The sequence below is a fragment of the Calidris pugnax genome, unplaced genomic scaffold, assembly GCF_001431845.1.
Source record: "Calidris pugnax isolate Ruff unplaced genomic scaffold, ASM143184v1 scaffold44, whole genome shotgun sequence".
Lineage (NCBI taxonomy): Eukaryota > Metazoa > Chordata > Aves > Charadriiformes > Scolopacidae > Calidris > Calidris pugnax.
In genome coordinates this window covers 51,042,745-51,063,946 of record NW_015094506.1, presented here as the reverse complement: position 1 = coordinate 51,063,946, position 21,202 = coordinate 51,042,745, and the positions used below count along the sequence as shown (strand labels likewise).

The 21,202-nt window shown below is 40.9% G+C and overlaps 1 protein-coding gene across 8 annotated transcripts in view; it reads right to left on the bottom strand.

Annotated features, from left to right (window-relative positions):
- GRM3 (glutamate receptor, metabotropic 3) overlaps positions 1 to 21,202 on the bottom strand; it is a 112,451-nt gene that overhangs the window by 7,737 nt on the left and 83,512 nt on the right. For all 8 annotated transcript variants that reach the window (XM_014964035.1, XM_014964036.1, XM_014964034.1 and 5 more), the window contains one exon: positions 4,628 to 5,694. In XM_014964035.1, coding sequence (XP_014819521.1) covers positions 4,628 to 5,694 — 1,067 coding nt within the window. The remainder of the gene's footprint in view (positions 1 to 4,627; positions 5,695 to 21,202) is intronic.

Sequence of the window (21,202 nt, the reverse complement as noted above, 5' to 3'; positions counted from 1 at the left end):
ATTCCCTTAAATGTGCTAGATATTGGGGATGTTGTGGATTTATGTCATATGTGTTTATTTAATCATATCAGATTTCATTGCCTCTTTGATTATGAAATTGATGTAGATTTCTGCATGAAAATCAATGGCAACAGAGAATTCTATCTTTTACAGCAGCTCTTCTTTAAATTTTTTGACAGTTAGCTAACAATGTCAGCCATGAAATGCAGCAGACTGCTTTAGGATCTTCTAGACATTCTGGGAAAGACTTCTGGGAACATTGAAGGACTCTTAAGAACACTTAAAGAATGTCAGAGTGCCTTGCTGCTGTGGGAAAGGATTGCTGCAGGAGGCTGTGACTTCTAGCAATCTCCAGCAGCTCCTAAGGAGCTCTATCAGATGTCCTTGACAAGCTTGGAGCTTTTGTCTGAGCTGACTCTTAGTTAGATACGGTTGGGCACTCTTGTTGCAGGTGTTGGGAAGAGCCCTCTGTAAGTTCTGGACAGCTAAAATGTTCAGGTGCATGCAGAAGCGAGCACAGAAGAGGGCTAGAATCCTTGCTGAAGGCTTTGTTTGTGTGCAGAGCAATGGGGTGCCACAGGGCATGGTCCTCAGTGCCCACAGGGGCAACTATCCCTGGCATATCAGAATTGACCCAGGCTGAGCTCCTGAGGGAGGATACACTTTGGGCTGCAGGGGTACTTGGAGCCTCTCACGGGGGCTGGGAGAGATGTTCTCCTCTGCAGGAGATGCGGAGGATTTCTCTTGCCATGTTAAGGAGCTTCGGGAGGAGGTCAGCAGACTCTGCAGCATCAGACATGATGTGAAGAAGGTGGACTGGATCTTCTCTGACGCTCTGCAGGTACAAGACCCTGGTCTGTACTAGAGAAGAACTAGGCAGCCTATGCTTATTGGGTTGAGAAATGGATTCTACCATGATGAGGAAGGCTGGAAGTCTGTGACTTGTGGCAGCAGGCAGATGGCTCCTGCTCTACTTAGAGATCTGCAATTACAGCATAGGTCAGTGCCCTGGTAGCAGGGCGAGGAGAGGGCTTTGGACTCTGTATGAGAAAGCAGCGGGAGTGAAGGGAGCTCTGCCTGGCAACAGGTCTTGAGACAGTTGATATATTATGGTTCAGGATTAGCAGGCAGGCCAAAGTGGACAACATTGAGGTGGGTGTCTGCTATAGATTGCATAATCAGGAAGAAGCAGATGCTGTCTTTTTCAGACAGTTTCATAAAGTCTCATATTTACAGGCTCTGGTCTTCTTGGGGCAGTTCAACCACTCTGATACCTGCTGGAGAGACAATACAGCAGGGCAGAGGCAACGCAGGAGGTTTTGGAGCACACTGAGGTCAACTCCCTAAAAAGAGTGATTGAGGAACTGATGAAGGAAAACACTCCACATGATCTTGTACTTACAAAGAAGCAAGAGCTTGTCAGGAGTGTGACAGGAAGGGAAAGCTTTGGCTGCTGCAACCAGCAAATGATGGAATTCAGGATCCTTAGAGGAAGCAAGGCAAAAAGTAAGATTACCACCCTGAAGAGCAGGTTGACCTGTTCAGGCACCTTCTATGAAAAATGCCATGGAATATGGTGCTGGAGAGAAGAGGGGTCCAGGAAGGCTGGCTGTTTTTCAAGAATCACCTCATCCAGGCTTCAGAATGGCCCGTCCCAATGGGCAGGAAATTAAGCAAATGTGGCAGGAGGTTTGCATGGATTCACACAGTCAGTGTGGATTTACACAGGGGAAATTACGCTTAACCAACCTGATAGACTTCTACAGTGAAACGTCTGGCTTGATGGGTGATGAGAAAGTAGTTGATATTATTTATTTTGACTTTAGTAAGGCTGTTTAGCACTGGTGAGACATGTGTGGTGCTATGCTCAGCTGTGAGCTCATGAGTACAATGAACATACTGGAGGAGGTGCAGCAAAGGGCCATGGAGCTGATTAAGTGACTGGAACAAATGTCATATGAGGAGGGACTGAGAGAACTGGGACCGTTCAGCCTGAAGAAAAGAAGGCTCAAGGGGATCTTACCAGTGCGTGTAAATACCTGATGAGGGAAGAAAAGAAGCCAGATGAGCCAGACTCATCCTAGTGGTGCTCAGTGACGGGACAAGAGGCCATGGGCACAAACCAAAATACAGGCCATTTTGTTTAAACATAAAAAAACTAAGAAGATGTTTAAACACTCGTACAGGTTCCCCACAGACGTCGTGGAATCTTCATCCTTGGAGATATTCAAAACCTGACTGGATACAGCCCTGAGTGACCTGCTGTAGGTGACCCCACTTTGAGCAGGGGAGGTTGGACAAGACAATCCCCAGAGGTCGCTTCTAACCTTGGTGATTATGTGAAGACATGTTGTGTACGGAAGAATCTTGCAGCTGAGCTCATGACTGAATCATCCTTCCCCCAGAATTCCTTTTGCTGGTAAAAGTTGTCCAATTCAGGTAGAAGAGAGTGATCCTGCCAATATAAGCAAGCTTAATCTAGCAGAAAAAGAAGCCTGTGTGTACAGGAGGCAGAGCTGTACCATAAAACCCTTCTCAGAGCAGGGAAGGCCTTAGTCAAATAGCAGGGTTGTTTGGTCTGTGAATTTGGAAAACACACAGTAACACACCACCCCAGCATATCTAACATGCTGTCTGGCATATGCCATATAGGATTCGTACAGGGACCTTTCTGCTTCAAAGTTGGTAGGGAATGGGTAGGGAATATTATGTTCAACTACAGTTTTTGGGTTGTTTTGTTTTGTTTTGTGTTGTTTTGTTTTTGTTTGGTTGGTTTTGGTTTGGTTTTGTTTTTTAAATACTACACTGAGGTCAACACCAAATCTCTGGATACATTTCCAGGAGCTGTCCTTTTTTTTTTTTTTCAGAAGGTTGAATCCTAAGCCGTGTTTGTGCCTAATAGTAAAATCTCAAGCCAGTCAATGTTTATTTTTTTAATTGTTACTATTCTGTTTCTAAGCTTGTTTATTGGTGATGCCAGTGTTGGTCTACATTAGGATGGCACAAGCTGATTCAGAGTCAACAAGTAACACTGCATGGAAATTAAATATGGGCTTTTCAAAGGAACCCACCCCAGAAGTTTCGGCATCTAATATGGAATTTTCCAAAAGCTCCTGACATGTCATGGAAATGTCAAAAATGGTGTCAAAGCATTTTCTATTGGTTTGGTAGGACTTGAGTTGGCTTATTTGGAAATACTTATTTAAATTAAATGTCTATGGTTGCTTCTGAAAATCCCACTCAGGCTATAAGGCTGAAAAATGCTGCTTGAGCAATCAAGTCATGCTCCTCTTGACCATTAGTGTCTGTGCTGCCCACTCATGTGACTGTCTGCACAGATATTACCCTCCTTCTATGTCTGTCTTCCTGATTACTTTGGGTGTCCGGAGCGGCTCCCCAGTGCCTGTCTTAAACTTTTCCTTCATTAGCTTCAATCCATTACTCGCCATTCTAACTTCTCCTGAGACTGAATGATCCCTTTCCTTCTTTTTGTTGCCTTGAAATTATTTATAGCCTGTGATCACGTCTCCCTGGGTTTACTCTTGTCTAGACTAAATATATTTAGCTCTTTTACTGTCACTCTGCGTATCTTACTGCGTCGTTTGTTATGTATCCTTGTTTTCTTGAGGTTTTCTGTACCTTTCCTTGGCTGAGAAAAATAGTACTAAATATACTGTTCCAGGGTGGTCACACCAAAAGTATGTTAAAGTGACATTATTACCTCCACGGGCTTACATGCTATTTCATGTATATACTACTGGTAATAATACCACACTAAGTTAATCTACCTTTCTTCTGAGCAGAAAGTTGAATTAATTCACTGCAAACTGCTGTAACGTCCAGCTCCAGCAGTCACTTCTCACATCATAATAACTGTGAGATTTCCAGTGGAGCAGATCTGAATCTTTTTCTGAGACAATTTCCTTCTGTCCAAAAATACAATTTTATTGAACTTGAAGCTTTGCAACACTGTGACAATTTAAACAAGTTAATGTTTTTTAAGTTTGTTGGTGAAGGCTGGCCAATGTTTTCTGCTCAGTGAGATATGTGTTTTATCTCCTACAAAGTGCAGAAAGAATAGAAAGTTCTATATTCAAGCAAAACCTTTGTTATGTTCTTTTTTTAAACAATCCTGTTTCATAGGAAATTTTGCATTTCTTCCCTTATCATTTTTCTTTGGAAGAAAATACCATATTTGAATGGCAGATTCTTTTGCAGAAGGAGAATAGTTAGCTCCGTTTTTAATTTAAGGCCCACCTCCACCAAATAACTCATTATGACTCATTCTAACTCATGATCTGCTGGATCTTTCTGTTAGGGCTACGACTTCACATACTGATGTATCAGTATGAATACTTAATCCATACTCTACACCTCTGTCACAATCAGACTGACAGTACTAGTTCCTTCCACCTCTAACTGGACATGTTCAGTTTGAAAGGAGACCATCTTTGTCAGAAATAAGCTAAAATTTCGCAATATGCTTAGGTGGACATTAACATTGAAACAGAGCTTGTTTGTGAGGGATCCGGGGAACAAATGAAGTGAAAGAAGCTTTTAGTGAATGACGACACGGTCCTTTAAATTGATGCACATGATTTATGGAAACAGATATCCAAAGACTTACTCTGTAGTCACTGGATGTCACATAAAATATGGGGAGAAAGGCCAGCCAAATGATGCACGTTGTGTACATTGTGAAACCGATAAACTTGGCTTCGTTGAAGTTCTCTGGACATTTCCTTGTTTTGAAGGCATATACAGTGCATAAGACTACGAGGATTACATCATATGTTAAGGAGATTAACATACTGGAATCTTTGACATTGCATTTCAATATGACAGTCTCTCTCTTCTCAGGAAGAGTGTACCGCCTGGTGCCAGGGGCCTCCAAGATAAGCCACACGGACACCACCACAATCTGTACCAAAATGAGGCTCAGGCAGATGAAGACCTGAGAGCTGGGGCTGATGAACTTAGGCCTTTGAGCACCGTTCTTTACACCATCAAATATTCTGGCTATGCAGTTTGTTTTTGTCAGAAGGGCAGAGTAGCAGACAGCAAAGGAACTTCCTAGTCCCAAGCGACGCAGGGTGCAGATAGCTGGAGAAGGCTTGGCTATGAAGAAGAAAGTCATGCTGTAAGACAGGAAGACCCCAAAGAGCAATATGTAGCACAGTTCACGGCCAGAGGCTTTGACCAGAGGGGTATTGTTGTGCTTGATGAACACTGCAATGACCATAAAAGTACAAATAAAGCCCAGGCATGCAATGGTAACAGGACCTATTGCCCAAGCATCTTCCCACTTGATGTAGTCTTCTGGTAGGTCATAACAGCCAGTCAGGTCAGCCGTGGGCCATTTTCCAGGCCCACAGTCCGCACAGGTAAATTCATCAGCCAGGTACTCATAGGTTTCACAGGGAATACAAATCCAACAGCAGACGTCTCCTGGTTGCATGTTCTTCATCTCATTAGGAGCACAGGGGTCGCTGCACTGGGAGACAGGGACAGAGCTCCTGGACCAGTGGATAGAGTCTACCTCAAGTGACAGGGTTTCTGCCCAGTGACCAACCTTCACATAGGAATATCTGTCTCCGGTGTATTGGAAATTGAACACGTTGTATCGTCCTATCCCATCTCCATAGGCATCAAATTTGACCATACTGTCGGCAGCATTGGGAGGGTTGAATGGAGCTGTGGCAAAAAAAGAAATAGAGAACGTTATTATCAAAAGAGCAGATGTCTTTTTTCATCATTTTGGCAAGTACAGACACCTGACAGCTTATAGAAACCCATTCAAGTGTCAACAGGTAAGTCGAGAGGTCTGTGTTTGTCTCATTTTTGAAATGTTTTTGCCTTGTTTGAGATTGAAAGAAGAAAAGAACACAGACAATAGAACTCTATTTCGCTTTACAGTATGAGAAATATTTGTGAATGTGGAGAATTATGTTAGACTACTAATGTCATTACTTTTTTTGCCCTGGATACAAATGAATTCTCCAATTATTTTCCCCAGTATGTACAACAGCCACCTTGCACATTTTCTCTTAAAAGAAAGAGATCTGCTTTCAACTGAGACTCAGCATTATTTGGTGAAATTTGGCTGTCATGACACAAGGAAATTTAAATGATCAGATCAATAAACATCAGTTTTGAGGCCAAGAGCCTGAAATGAGGCTGAATAGAGGATTCATTTTGAAGATGATGGAGAAGTAACTATGAAGTCCTCAACAACTTCTTACTTAGTCTTTTTCACTTCTCCCTGTGTTGAAGGGAATTTTGAATCCATTCTATTTTGTTTCAATTTTAACAGTTTGTGATATTTCTTGTCTGATCTGAGGTTCCCAGCATGTGCTGCTTTGGTCCTATATCTTGTTTGGGGAAAAGATGAAAAAACCACAAACTGAATCGTGACCTTCTGTAAAATCAATTTTGTAGCACTTCCAACTGGTAAACTCTGGAGAGTTCTTGTTTTTTCCTCCAGCTGAGGCTCATGCAGGGAATGAAGAAATATTAAAAATGTAGAAGGAAATTACATTTACCACGTGATTTATTGGTCGTTTGCTGTAGCATCAAAGGTGAACAGCTTTATAGGCAGGAAGCAAAAGGGTTTTTTTTTTCCATTGATGGGCAATAAGGGTGATTTCATTCCCTAGTGTCTTTGGTTACAGAAGTGGTTCCACTGTCATTGCTGGAATAAATCTTTTCCCCTGCATCTGTGCCCATGCTGTGCTTGAGGATGAGCAATATTGTATAAAGATGTAATATCTTCCTCCACTTCAACCTCCAGATACTTTGGATTTCTTGAAGTAGATTTATTTAGCTTCTATAAAGCACAGAGGCCCAATTCTTTCACCGTTATTTCTGCAGAGTCTTACCCTATTTTGCAGTACCCCCACTAGGGTCAGTAAAAAAGGGACAGTGGTTTTTGGCACAGAATTCCTGATTGGGGGGTTGATGCACAACCTGCTCATCCCAAGGTGCTGGGCTTGTAGTGCATTTTTTTCCCCAACCTTATCTTATGAGAAGGTTGGAAGATAATTTGTGCCCAGCTACAGATTCTTCGGGTTTGAGCCAAGACTCTGCCTGTTCTTAACCCTGCCCTCTCCTGAGCTTTACCACCTAACCTGTGCCAACTACAGTGGTGGAGAGCCTTGGTTTGCAGTGTTACAGACTAGGTCTGGATAACACAGGAATGTGTAAGAGGATTATTTTCTTTTTCTTCACTCTTGGCACCTAGTTTTACCACTGTCCAGCCCGACAAGACCTCTGAGTGCACAGAAATTAAGGGCAGAATAACGCTCCCTCAAATGGCCAGTCCTCCTGGAAATAACATGCTTTAAATTAAACAGGTAGCTAAATTCAAAATATAGGTCAGCAAGAAGAACATTAAGCAGCTTCCCCTCTCTCCCTCCTCCTCCTCGTGCACAGGCGTGCAAGCTCTCTCATCCAGGAGCAGCATTAAAATGAAATCATAATGCAGCACTTAACAGCTCCTCAATAACGTGTTGTCATTGCCAGTGTCTTATTTCATTATTCATAACACCTATACAGATTGTAGAAGCTGTTAACACAGCAGCCCATTTTTAAGAGCCAATTTATTCACTCCGGTTCTATACGGGCCAGCTCCAGAGGTGTGCTGAGAGCTTCTGATGACACCAGCAGAGCTGCAGGTAAGGAAGACAAACTGCAAACCGGTTGCAGTTTGGTTTATCTTCTGCATTTGGCTTATCTTCTGCCAAGTGCATAACTTCAAGCGCAAGAGTACCCCTGTGCAAGTTACGCGAGGGTCAGAAATATTAGCACTTCTCAGGAAAGAGTTCCCCCCGTGTAACATCTTTAACAACTTCTTAGTTCTGATAGAATATTTATCATTTAAATAGCACAAAGTATTTGCCTTGGGCTTTGCAGGGAGGTGCAGAAGGCAAAATAGGTAATCTCATATGTAGTTTAGCTTAAAGCTCATGCGTATGCTGCCTTCCATGGGCTGTTCCCACACTAAAAATACGAAGAAAAGGTTTTTGTAGGATGATATGCTTTAAGTCAACCACAGCTTGTTAGCTTGAAACATTCATTTTCAGTGGCTACTGAAAGAGGAAAATAAATCACACTCCTTCAGATGGAGAAGGTGAAATCATTTAACCAAACAATGATGTATTAAATTATAGTATGGTGAGCCAAAGCCTACAAATGAGCCCACTGGGTGGCAGCAATAAATATATTCACTGATTACACAGAAAATCACTAAGGCATTTTAACTGATATTTATCAACATATTCTAGATCCTGTAGAACCACTTCCCAAAAGTCATGTTTTTGGAAAATATGATCTAATTATGATAATAAAAATAGGATGCTTACAGGCAAGAATGTAATATCATAAGAAAGTAGGACTTTATGTTCTAGAATAAAATGAATAGTTTTTGCATATTGGTAGATGATTTTCCTAGAGATGATGTCAAGCCATGTCATAAGTCACTCTGAGAATTTTTTTGTAGTTAAATTTCAGTTTTGAGAGTAAACATACAATCTTTATTACAGGTATTTATGGCAGACCTTTTTCAGAGTTGTAGCTAGCTCTTTTGGATTTGTCTCTTGGGAGATGAGACAATACTTTCTGGGTCTAACCATGCTGGTAGCTAAGAGGCTGTCTGAATGACAGTACAAACATTGTCTCCTTTGAGCAGTCTCTTTGAATCTTCTTCCCTTGGATGAAGCTGGTGAAGGGTCTGGAGCACAGGTCTTATGAAGAGTGGCTGAGGGAGCTGGGGTTGTTCAGCCTGGAGAAAAGGACGTTGTGGGGAGGCTCCAACCTCTACAACTACCAGAAAGGAGGTTGTAGCAAGGCAGGGATCACTCTCTTTCCCCAAGTAACAGGTGATAAGACAAGAGGAAATGGCCTGCAGTTGCTCCAGAGGAGATTTAGATTGGATATTAAGAAAAATTTTTGCACCAAAAGGGTTGTCAAGCATTGGAACAGATTGCCAGGGACATGGTTGAGTTGCTGGTCCTGGAGATGTATAAAAAGCATGTAGATGTAGTGCTGAGTGACATGGTTTAGTGGTGAACTTGGCAGTGCTAGGTTAGCAGTTAGACTTGATGTCTTAAAGGTCTTTTCCAACCTAAATGATTCTATGATTCATGAAACGAATTATCCTTATGCAAACCAGTTTTCCAAGAGAAATTCTATAGAAGAAATTATCAAGGAAAAGAAAGGATGATTAAAGGTGTCTTAGAGATAAACCAGTGATGCTTTATCCTCCAGCTTGCGGTGGTTCAGCAATGAAGATTCAACAACAGTGACATCTGTAAGAACAGGAGAAACATTCAGGTACACAGAGTACAGAAGAAAGAAACCTGTGCTGGCTCCCCGACTCTGTCAGCTCACTGGAGAAATCCTATTAGAGAAGAAGATGCCGCTGTGTAAGCGGAGGACAAACTCCTTCAGCTTCAAATGAGAGAGGAAAAACTGCATATTTTATGACTCTGTTAGTTGCAGATATGGCTAAGAACAAAAAATGCCATCATTGCTTTTATAGAGTGTATTATGTCATTTTGTTTCCATCTTCCTACAATGGGATAATCTCTTCCAACCATCATAGAAGTTAATAGTATGTATTTATGTGCTGTAAGAAGCAGATGAGCTGCTTTCATTTCAAAATCTTTAGCATTTTTGATGTCAGTGATGTACAGCTCTTGGTGAAGTGAAAGAATTCAGAAAAAGACATTCTGATGAGGGAGATTTATTTTTTTATTGGTCAAAAATATGATTTTAAGAGATTATATGGGAAATCTTTTTTGAAATGTTTCTGATTCTGCACACTGGCTCAGTTGGGTGAAAGTACTCCAGGATTTTTTAACCAGGGATGAGTAGGTGAAGAAAATAAAGCAGTTTTAATCCTAATTAGGCAAAGAGAAACTTAGACAGGGCAGCCTAGGAAAAGATGAACGTCATCTTAACTGGCTTGGAATCAGGCTGAATTTTGTTTGCCAGCAACATCCTTGGGCCAGGAAGGATATTTTGCATACAAAGTCTTGCATGTGTCTGGCACAGAGCTGAGTGTATAGATGCTGTCTTATAGAAAATATCATCAGTAACACTTCCTGGTAGGAACGTTGACAGGTATGCCTACATCTGAGAACATCCTTCATATCCAGTAAAACACGCATCTGTTCTTGGCTTGCAGGGTGTATTATTTCAAAACAAGGTGTAGATCAGAGGCACAGCTCACTAGCTAGGAGGCAATTCATTAATAACAAGGCTTGATGAAAGCTCTGCAGTTTTTCTGCTCGGCAGTTTGCAAAGCTGAGGGATTTCATGCTGTTCAGAAAGAAGCATAAAAAGGACTATTGTGTGCACCAAAGGCAACCTTCTTCAACAGCTTGTTGGCCCCAAAGACTTTCAGCCAATAGACTATAAGGAGATGATGATTAAAAAGGAATGCAAGTATAAAAAAGGAACAGGCTGGAGTTTCTGAATAGTTGAGTAAAGCCTCTTTAGTCACACTAGATGGTGCTGCAAAAACTCTGAACTTCTGATTTAAGACTGAAAAACAAGACATTTATTTATGTAACGGAAAAAATATAGCTTTTTTTAATGCCCCCTACTCCTTCCTGTTACATATCCTGGGCAATGCCTTATGAAAGCACTGTAAGGAAGAGCCTTGATAATAATACAACAACAGGATATGGTGTGTTTGTCCAACAGGCTCATCTGTGTGTACAATGCCTTACCTTGAAAAGTATCACACAAGACCCTGATAATGCATATATCTTTTCGTTTTCTTTTATTTTTAGCTATATATGGTTTGTTGAGGTCAAAGTGACTTATTTCTGGTTGGTTGAACATTCAGACTGGGTAATGAAGACCTGTTGCACCCACTTTTCTTTTTATCACAGCACAACGCAGCTGGTTTCACACCTGTTTGGCAGAAGGGACTCTGAAATTTGGCAGTTTAGAAGTTAGTATAGGGAATGCTCAGAGTGAAGTGTCACTACATTGCACCTCTCCACAATTAATAAATAATGAGTGAGCTTAAAATACCAGCTTTCACAGAGACAAGCAGTCACTTTTAAACTCCTCACCACTGCTTCTGGATGTCTTTGGGTCATATGCAGTGTTACTGCTTCTCATTCAAGAAACATGTGCAAACCTGTCAACACCTTATCCCAAGGCTCAGCTGCACTTGAAAGCAGCTTGGGTAAGATATGATGGGGAGGTCTGGAATGTGTAAATGTGTAGAATCTTGAGTGGTGTGAGGCTATTTTGCGAGAGAGGCGTGAGGTCACACCTCATTACGACCATCCCTGATTAGTCTTCTACAAATGTAATTTTCCTATCTACGTGTACAGGTTTTCCATTCAGCTCTGTGGCTCCTCTCTCAGGTTAGAAACTAGAAACTTGCTGTAGGGAATTTCAACAGGAGTCACAGACCCTCAACAGGGTTTGCAGTAGTCAGAGACAGCAATGTTTCCCCATACCCGGTCACAAAGGTCTGTCACACGGGTATTTGCAGATGAATTAGTTATCCCAAACTGCTGTCCTACAAAATAGACTGGATATTTCTAGGGTTCACCTTAGTAGGTATCTAGGATAGCTCAGCTGAACTGTACCTGTTTCTTTTCTGCTGACCACAACAGCAGTGACTGGCTAAGATCCATCTACAACAGAGGTATCTGAAGTGAGGTGAGATTAATATCACCCAGGTGGCGCGAATAGAAAGGCTCACAGCTGGAGCACCAAGTGACAGCAACTTCTACAAGCACTCTGCAAGGTACCTGTGAAGGGGTTTCTCTTGCAAGCTGTCTGCACAGGCTGCCACGGAGGCTGTCGGAGAGAGCAGTCCAGGAGAAAAGTCATGTGGACACTGGCAAAGTAAGCTAAGAAGGATCCAAAAGACTAGAAGAATTCATCCACCTTGTCATTCTCCTCAGCCTGGCTGAATGCAGAACTCCCCAGATGCTTTTCCTGTGCAACGCTTGCCTGGAGCACAGTGTTTTACCTTTTAAGGTGTGTGTTGTCCCCTTGCTTGTGTGGCCCTTGGGCATATATGTGTGGTCTTTAGGACTCGGGGAGAATGAAATATATGCTGAGGTACATCAGGGAAATATAAAAGGAAATATTTCCTTTCCCTTCATCAAGGAAGTTATGAAATCACTCTTATTTTTTAAAGGAAATTTAAGGAATTAAAAAGGGAATTTATGTTTTCTTAGAGGATTTGGGTTCTGAGACATGGAAGGCAGAAAGCATGTAAATACAGCTGCATGTTTTGCAGTTGTATTTCTCCTTAAAAATACAAAACATATCCCTTGAAATTAAGAAAATTTCTTTAAGTTTTCTGGTTAAGGTTGTATTAGTCCATCTTTAAAATAAATCAAACATTAATGTAAAAACATCCAAGGTGTTTTTCTTTTTTTTAATAAGTCTGCTAGGCTGATAATTGATACGAATGATTTGTGAGATTCCAACATAGCAATGCCTTTCGATTGATAACATTCTTTTAATTTAAGATTATCCACTTTAGGAAATGGCTGACACAAGAGGCAAAATGTATGCAAGGTAATTTATGCTAGCAATCAACTTGCAATTACAAAGGAAATTAAACCATGACTTTAAACTGCCTAACTCCTCCCTCAGGCCAACCAGTTATTTTGTAAACAGAAGCAAGGGGAACCTAATCCCATTATGAGGAATTATGGCCACTGTTAGGGTGACAACATAAAAGCCTGGGAGCCAGAACTGTAAGTTCTGGACTGGCCTTTGGTATCTCTTGAAGTGTTACGGTCTGAGAAAAAAAAGAGTTCTCTAGTGAGCTATCCGCCAGTTGCTGAACATTAAAGAACATTCAGAGCTTGAAATTTTGGTTGTGACTTTCTGCCAGTCCTGGGGTTCTGAGTTTCATTTGTCTGATTTGGACTTCTGGATGAGGGACATTCTCATTTAAGGTCAGCGCTGAGAACTGGGGCTCTGCCTTATCCCTCTCTTCTCGGTGTGCCTGGGGTGCAGCTGAAGGAGGTTGAAGCTGTGTTTTAATCTTGTGGACTTAACTTGTGGACTAGGTTAGTGACTCGGTTATTTCACAAAGGCATGAACCTTTCTCTTTTTGGAGGCACCATTCCATGATGTGTTAATTCCACCCCCAGATTGCATATCGCAGCTGATGGCTAAGGAAGCGTTGAATACCTAATAATATTTTTTGTCCTTCTTTGTCAGCCTGAAGGAAATATGAATAGATGCAGTTATCTAGATATTAAAGGAAGTTGGTTAAAACATTCTTTCCTCTGTGGGGACTTGAGGATTAGAGAGGTGTTTCCAGACAGTGCTCTGAATAATTTAGTTAGATAGCTTGCCCTTAGAGATCAGAACCAAATGAACCTTGAAATAGACCCTCTGGCTGTTATTTCCTAATTGACCTGATAGGAAGACACTCCCAATTCAGGCAGGCTGACATAGATTTAATTACTTATAATGCAATGCTAGTAGTAGTAATACTGTACTTGTTAGGGTCTAAGATTCAAGAACTTTCAAGCTCAAAAGAAAGACAGTATTTTTTTATTATACTAGTCTATGCAAGGAAGGAGTGCACAAGCTTTCAGTCAGAAGGTCACTTCATTAGGTCATCAGAAAAAATCCCCAATAAATTTGACCTTCAATTATTTTGAAGGAACAGCTCTGCTTGTAGTTCAGTATATCAGTTTTTTTTTATTTCCTGCTGGAAACACAATTTCACTTTGCAAACAGCCTCATTATTATCCATTTGCAGAGTGATTGCTGAGAGCTTTTTGTTCATTTCTTTAAAACTATATAGTTTAGGGACACAAGGTCTGATCAAGATGCAAGACAAGATACAATAAAGAGATGTTATGCCAAAAGCTTCTCTTTTTTTTTCCAGATATGTGGGCAGTCTAATAAAGGTATTGCCTCTTCCTACAAATCTTATAACTCTATGCTATTATTTTTGTTACAAAGCTACTGAAAATGCTCAGCAATCATCCTACAAATTGCTAATAATGAGGTAATTTGCAAAATGAAATTGTATTTCCAGTAGGAAAATAAAACCATAAATAGTGAATTCTAAGGAGAGCATCTTTTTGAATTAACTGAAGCTCAAATTTATTTGAACCTTTTGTGGAAAAAAAAAAAGGAGTTGTAGAATGCTTCAGAGCTGGAATAAAGAAACAACTCTATGGTGAAGCACACGGACCAGCTTTTATGCTCAGACGCATTATGCAGCTCAGTTATAGTATTTGGCACACCTAACATAATGTTGGTGGAATTCGGCTGGAGATCTAAATGTTTCAGACATCTTATGGTGTGAGATTCAGTTTTCTCTGTGAATGTAATATGAGAATGAAAAAAATGGCCTACATTTCTTTATCTTAACTTAATTTGGGTCTCTAGATTGGGAGTGTAGTTTTCTTAAAGAGCTCTTGTAGTCAGTGGGGAGAAATAGACCCTCCAAAGGCGGGCTCTGGCTAAAGCAAACTGCTGTCAGGAAGGTGGGTATCTTTCTCCATTGATAGCTCTCCAGTGACTGGACTTCAAAGTGAGTTGTGTCAAAGGGGACATGAAAGGTGGCTGGGTCAAATTTTGGCCACTGATGGAGAAATCATCAAACTAATGCTTTCAGTAAGGCCCACCACATGCATTAAAAGTGACTCGCCCCACTTTGTAGAGGTTTGAACCTGGATTTTCTTTTTGCTTATTTCCATATCATAATGTGGTGGCTACAAATACACTTCTACCAAAATGACAGGTGAAGTCAGTATTTAATAGATTATATCTCATGAATGACAAAATGCTGAGTCAGTTAATTTAAAGGTGGAAGTGGGCTACCCACAACAATGAATTTCAGTAAAAAGATAGTGAGATAAAGAATAAGAACTCCTGGCTTTTTAAGGTTATTCATGTTTGTCACACACCAGCTACAAAGGTAGCACGTCACCTCCCGAAGTCAGTGTTCATTGGTGTGCATTATCCTACAACATGCAAGCTGCATGTCCTATTAACACTTGCAAATTCTTCTGCTCTCAGGAAGAAAAGATAAAGCTGAGAGCACAGAATCATTTTTGCTAATGTTTTGCTCCACTGAATCAGTTCAACAGCAACAGCAATCACTGGACCTCAGGGGAAAATGTAAAAAGAAAATGTTGATTTATTTGCCTGTTTAATGGTGGAAGCAGAGACACATTGATAGGCTTAGCCTGATAAAGTATTTCAGAGATCTAGAAAGGACATTAACAGCACTGCCTCAAAGCTTCATCTGACTTGAGATATTTTCTTCTCTAAAGAGCCTTTAAAGATGGGATTTTTATTCTTTTGGTTACTGGACCATTAACTAGCCATTAGCTATTTATTCAAATAGATGTGCAAATGTAGTTGAAGAAGTTTAACAAAGTTTTTCAGCAGGTTTTTTGTCACTTTCTAACATTAACTTCATATGGTGTCTTGTTTGCCACTGTCTGGTGGAGATATGTCCTACCAAGCTAGCATCAAGATCTTGGAGCAGTAATCAGCTGCTCCATCTGTCAGGGCCATAGATAAATACCACAGGAAAACTCTACTTTCAGGGAAACTATAGGTAAAAATTATCTATAGGGGCACACAATGTACAGTTATTTATGTCAAAGGAATAGACTGGGATGGGACCTCAAAAGCACAACTTTCTGCTGTTACCGGCAACTATGTCATTGCTACTTAGACTAGAAGAGTCCAGCAAACCCATCCCATATACTTCTGCATACGATCAAGCATTGGTTAGTGTTTTGTAGAAAATATAAGACCTACTTTAAAAGTCATAAAGCCACAGAGAAAGTGTTTCCACAGGAAGAGAGTGGGAGAGTCCTGCAGCAGAAGCTCAGGAAGATGCTTGAGGGTCCAGAGGTATCTACAAACAGTCAGCTACTGATCACTACGGAAATTCAACCTTGGCAACAAGGGAAGATTGTTTTTAGGGCACAATCAAAAGAAAGAAGAATATGTATACAGCTTATGCAAAAACTCTGGTGTGTGGTGAGAAGATTATAGAAATAACCTGGCAGGGGTATTGGACTAGATGATCTCCAGAGGTCCCTTCCGACCCTGTATCATTCTATGATTCTGTGATAACAAGAAGCTACAAGGACAGTAATGTACTCTGCAAGAAAAGGATCAAAGGGAAAACTGAGAAGAAGCACTCTGAACTGTCTTCTGGTTATTGATGCTGCAACTCATCAGTGATGTCACCTGAATACCAGGAGGTTCTCCCTCTTTGGCAGAAAAAGATCACCACTTTTTGATTTGCTACTCACATTTTGCAAATGCAAACTCAACAATCATACATCAAGCAATATTTTTTACTGTAGAATTGGAGTAAGTAAATTTGAATTTTCAAGAACAATGAGTGAGTGTTCTTGCGAATGTGTGTGTGTGCAAGTGTGTGTGTGTGTGTGTGCAAGTGTGTGTGTGTGCATGCCTGCGTGTGTGTTTTCTGATCCCAACCTCCCATGTGACAGTGTGGCTGATACCAAGTCATGGAGTCAAAGTGGTGTCAGATGCAGCTGTTAGAAATCACTATTCACCTGAAAGTCCATACTCTTGCAGCTACAGTATCACATGGGATTTCTGTGGCACATACATTCTGTGTGAAGACTTTGTTCAAGGCTGTGCTTTGCTCAGCTTTCTCACACTAATCGCTTCCCTTTTTCTACTAATCATGGTGCAGTTCCTCCCCTGGATAAAAATATGGTGTTTTCTTATCTGAGCCTCATACTTCAGCCTCAGAAGTGGTAAATATTTCATACGTACAAAGGAATTACTTCATTAGCTTATTCTGCTGTCTATCAAATTGTCTGGAATCTGTGTATAGCGACAAATAGAAAAATTTACTTCATGAAACCCATATTGAATTGAGGAGCAATTGCACATACACATTTAGAAAGTGAGTAGTATCTCTCAGCCTTCAGAAGTACTCTTGAATTTCTTCTGTAGGAAAAGTGCTAGATATATATGTGCCATTAGTCTAGGAGGGATGAGATGATTCACATATTGGCAAGTAGAAAGATGGGCTTGTGACAAGCAAAGCAAAACTGTAGGAGATGAAAAGTGGATGAAAGACTGAGGGGGCAGGAGCCTTCAGACTGTGAGGTACATTAACCCCTGCTTTCTATTTACGGGACTTTTTCAACCACCATTCCCGTCACGGCTGCTTTTGGCTCTGGTCTGTTCTTCCTATGTACTAAGAAAATAGTGAGTTTTGGTGTGGAGACCGTACAAGCCACCTTAATGATCTTGGTAATTAGTTTATGATTTACATGTCTCAAATTTAAGGACTTATATATGGAGATATCATTCTGGCTTAGTCCTGAACCCCTTTGCATCCAGATAGTGAGCAGGTGAGTTGATGTTGATTTACTGCTCCACGGCTGGAGCACGGGGTGAGAAAGCAAATCAAAGCATTACTGCTGTGCCTAAGCCATGCCGCAGCTAGGATTCTGTGGACATTTTTGTTAGAAGTTTCTCTGCTTCTGTTACCCTTGACTGTGTGTGTTCTTCCCCCTGCCTTGAAGAACTTTAGTATTCTTTGTATCCACTGGCTATATCATCAGAAAAAAATACACTTTCATGGCAGGAAGAAGGAAACAAAAGGAAATGACTCACCCAGATAACAGCAATGAAATATTTTTTACATTATATTCTGTGTCTGCTAACAAAATAGCCATAAATATTGCAGCAATGCCAAAGCAGGCATTCTCTGAGATGCTTTTAGAGGTGTTTAGAAATGTGGTTCTAACAGATGAGGAAATGAAAGAACACATTTGTCTGCCAGGTTCATCCAGTTTGCAGTTGATGGGAATTGTGTAGAAGGTCAGTTGTAAAGAGTACTCATACATAAAAGGTGTTTCTGATCAATGAAAGTGCAGGAATGGTTGCTTTTTGAATTATCTTTTAGAAGGCAAGTGGGATCTACTGGCCTGAGACATTTTTAGAAGGATAAAAATGCTCACTAACACTTGCATGAATAAGAAAGGTAAATTTGTGGTAGGATCTGCAAATCTTTTCAGCCATTGCTCTGAAACTTTTGCCCTAAGTAGCTCTTTTGATTCCTGAAATTTACAAAAAGGTTGTGACTATCTAGGAAGAGTGTGTGTTTTATTGCAAAAACTTACACAAGGGATGTTTTGAGGTTGGGTTGAGTTCATTTCTCCCTTTGAGACAGAGAAACACTATCCCCCTTTCTGCACTGGGAGTCAGAAATGGGCAGAGACAAGCTTGAAGGGAATAGTTCAGGCTTTGCAGAAAGCTGAAATAGATTCACATGCTCATCTGGGCTGCAGTTTATCAAGTACAAGTACAGCAGTCAGCTTGTGACAGGTTTGCCTGGAAATATGCTGCGTGGGAGTGATGTAGGATTCAGACCAAGATCCATGTCTAGTTTGCAGCACCAGGCTAGGCTGAAGGTTCGTGTCATGTTAATGAGGCTATATTGGTTTGGTACCAGATCCCATTTAGCCAGTGTTAGCCTGGGAATACCTTTCCACTCTGCTCTACTGGGTGAAGCAAATGGCTTCCAGGAGTGTAGTGATATTAAGGTTATTTCAGGAGGAAAGACACTTTTCTACAGATTATGCTTTCAGTTCTGCCTTTCCAGTATAGTTATTATCTGCCAACAAAAGTAGAAGCTTGGTAAAAAACAATGTAGCATTTAGTTATCTTTGGGATTAGACATCTGGGTTTATGACTTTTAGTAGGTTCCTTCATCAACTTTCAAAAACATTGCTTTCTCTGAGACTCACTGGAAGACCAGAGCATGTCTGGATTCCTCAAGAGAGTAATTTATCTTCCCAATATGTCACACAGCCCCAGTGTGCCCCTATGCAATCTCCTCGTCTCCTTGTCCTCATCCTTATAAATGCTGCCGTGGTCATGTTCTGAGCACAGCCTTTGCCTTTTTCAGCCCCTAAAATAGCACCTGAGACTAACTGACATCACTTCTGGAAGTGCTAAAGTGTTCTTCCATAGGAGGCAACAGAGCAGAATCTGGTCCTCCCATTGGCTTTTCAGAGCCAAATTAGATGCTAAAATGTAAGAGGTAGGAATCCTGAATCAAACTATTTTCTCACATATCTTGTTCTTCCAGGTCACAAGGAGAAAGAAGCAGACCTGAAATCTTCTCAGTTATGCGTAGATGCCCCTCACAGGTAAATCTGCATGAAGAATAATAATATAATCCCATGGTATGTCCTGTGTTGTCCTTCCGTTGTAGAGACCAGTGGGACTGGAAAAGTGAGCACGCATGGCTGGGGGACAAAAAGGCTGTATGTCTATTCCCACTCTTCCACGCACTTTGACTGTGCAGACCATGAGTGTTTGGGATTCACAGGACATTTGCCAGTGATACAAAAGACAAGAAACAATAACTATTATAAAACAAGCAGCAAGCAAACACAAAAGTCTGTAATAGAGAAATTAGGTTACTGAGCTTTCTGTCTCTCAAGTATGTGATCTGAAAGAGAATCATTGCTCAGTTTTTCAGTCGTGTTTCTCCGTAAACACAGTGTGTCTAATCTCATCCTCATCTACACACCTGCACAGGCACTGCTCTGTCTAGAGATTTATAAGATGCCTAAAGGCTAAATTATTAATATGATCAAAGCTGCTGATTACAAATTACATACAAGGCACGGACTATATAACTTTATATTTGTTTTTTTTTCATAGTTTAGCTGAAGTGGTGGGTTGAATAAATATTCCAGTGGAAGAAACTGAGATGGAGATCTATTTGCTCTTTTCAGGATGTCAAAGCATCTTCACCCAAATACACTGCTATAGCAATTTTGAGGCCATTGCTGGCCTGCGATTTCTGCAGACTTCCCAGGAATGGCACCCAGCTGGGTAAAGGCTAAGGAGGAAAAGTTGTCCCTGTTCTGTGTCCTGCTAATGCTGCATTTCTCATCTTTTTGTCTATGGGAGCTCAGCACCTGAGTCGGGCAGAAGAGTGGTGACAGTGGACAGTGGTGGCAGCAGGCAAAAGTACCTTGTGCCTGAGTCAGCCAGGAAGCAATGGTCCAGCACACTTTGGCCTCTGCTGCTGGAGCTTATCTCAAGAGGTGAGAACACAATTCAACCTCTGCTCCTGCTCACTCAGGCCAATTACTGTTAATTAGTACCAAATGAAATCACAAGAAGAAGTGTTTTATGATGGTCCCTGGCTAGATAACAGACACCACTAACAGGTAGGTCACTGACCTGCCATCATGGCAATAAAAGTATTAATGAAAATTTATTTGGAAGTTGTGACTTAGAGATGACAGTGCCTGTGTCCTGCTGCCAGCCCAAGTATCCAGCTTGCATGGTGCACTGTGTGACACACCGGGAGCGTCCAGGGTGCAGATCTGATTCTTTGCCATCACAGTACCTTAAACCTAAACTAGGGATGGAAAGGTTCCATAGTATTTTAATTTCAGCCAGTTTACATCTATAAAGCCCTGATTAACTTGGTCTGATCTTGCAGCTGACCCTGCTTTCAGCAGGAGGTTGGACTTGGGACCTCCTGAGGCTCCTTCCAACGTGATTTATTCCTTAACTATATATGTATGAAAATATGCATGTACATAAATATATGACTATACACATATATTAAAAGCTTCAGGAAAGACTAAGCAGAGATTTCTGCCCAGGAACCTCTTAGAGGTGTAACTTCACCCAAAAGAAAGCAACTGCAGATCCACATCAACAGCTAAGTCTGCAAAGAGTCTGGGGAAGGAGAAAGTAAACGGGGGTCATCAGGAAAACCAGGCTGCCAAAATCCCACTACAGCTCTCTGTGCGTATACCAATATAACTTTTATATAGAGAGAGATATGGGAAAATACTGTGCAGGTTCAACTGTTTGTCTGCTCTGAAATAGCAGGTCTCAAGTGTGTTTTCAGAAACTGTCCCTCAGCTACTTTCAAGGTTTTAAATGCTATGACACATTTGTGGTCCCAGCAAAAAAGACAGTAATTTTTCCTATAAATCCTAGACATATTTTTCATGTATATTTTTAATGAACATCTTGGGGAATTCACTCTGTATTTTCTTGGGTTTATTGGCTACAAATCTATTATGAATGACACTTTAAAACTTTTATGATTAACAAGGTGTTAGATTCCTCCTATCCATGAAAATTTTACTTTCAATAGAAAGTGGTGATCTGGTTTATTTTACAAATAAGCATCACAAGG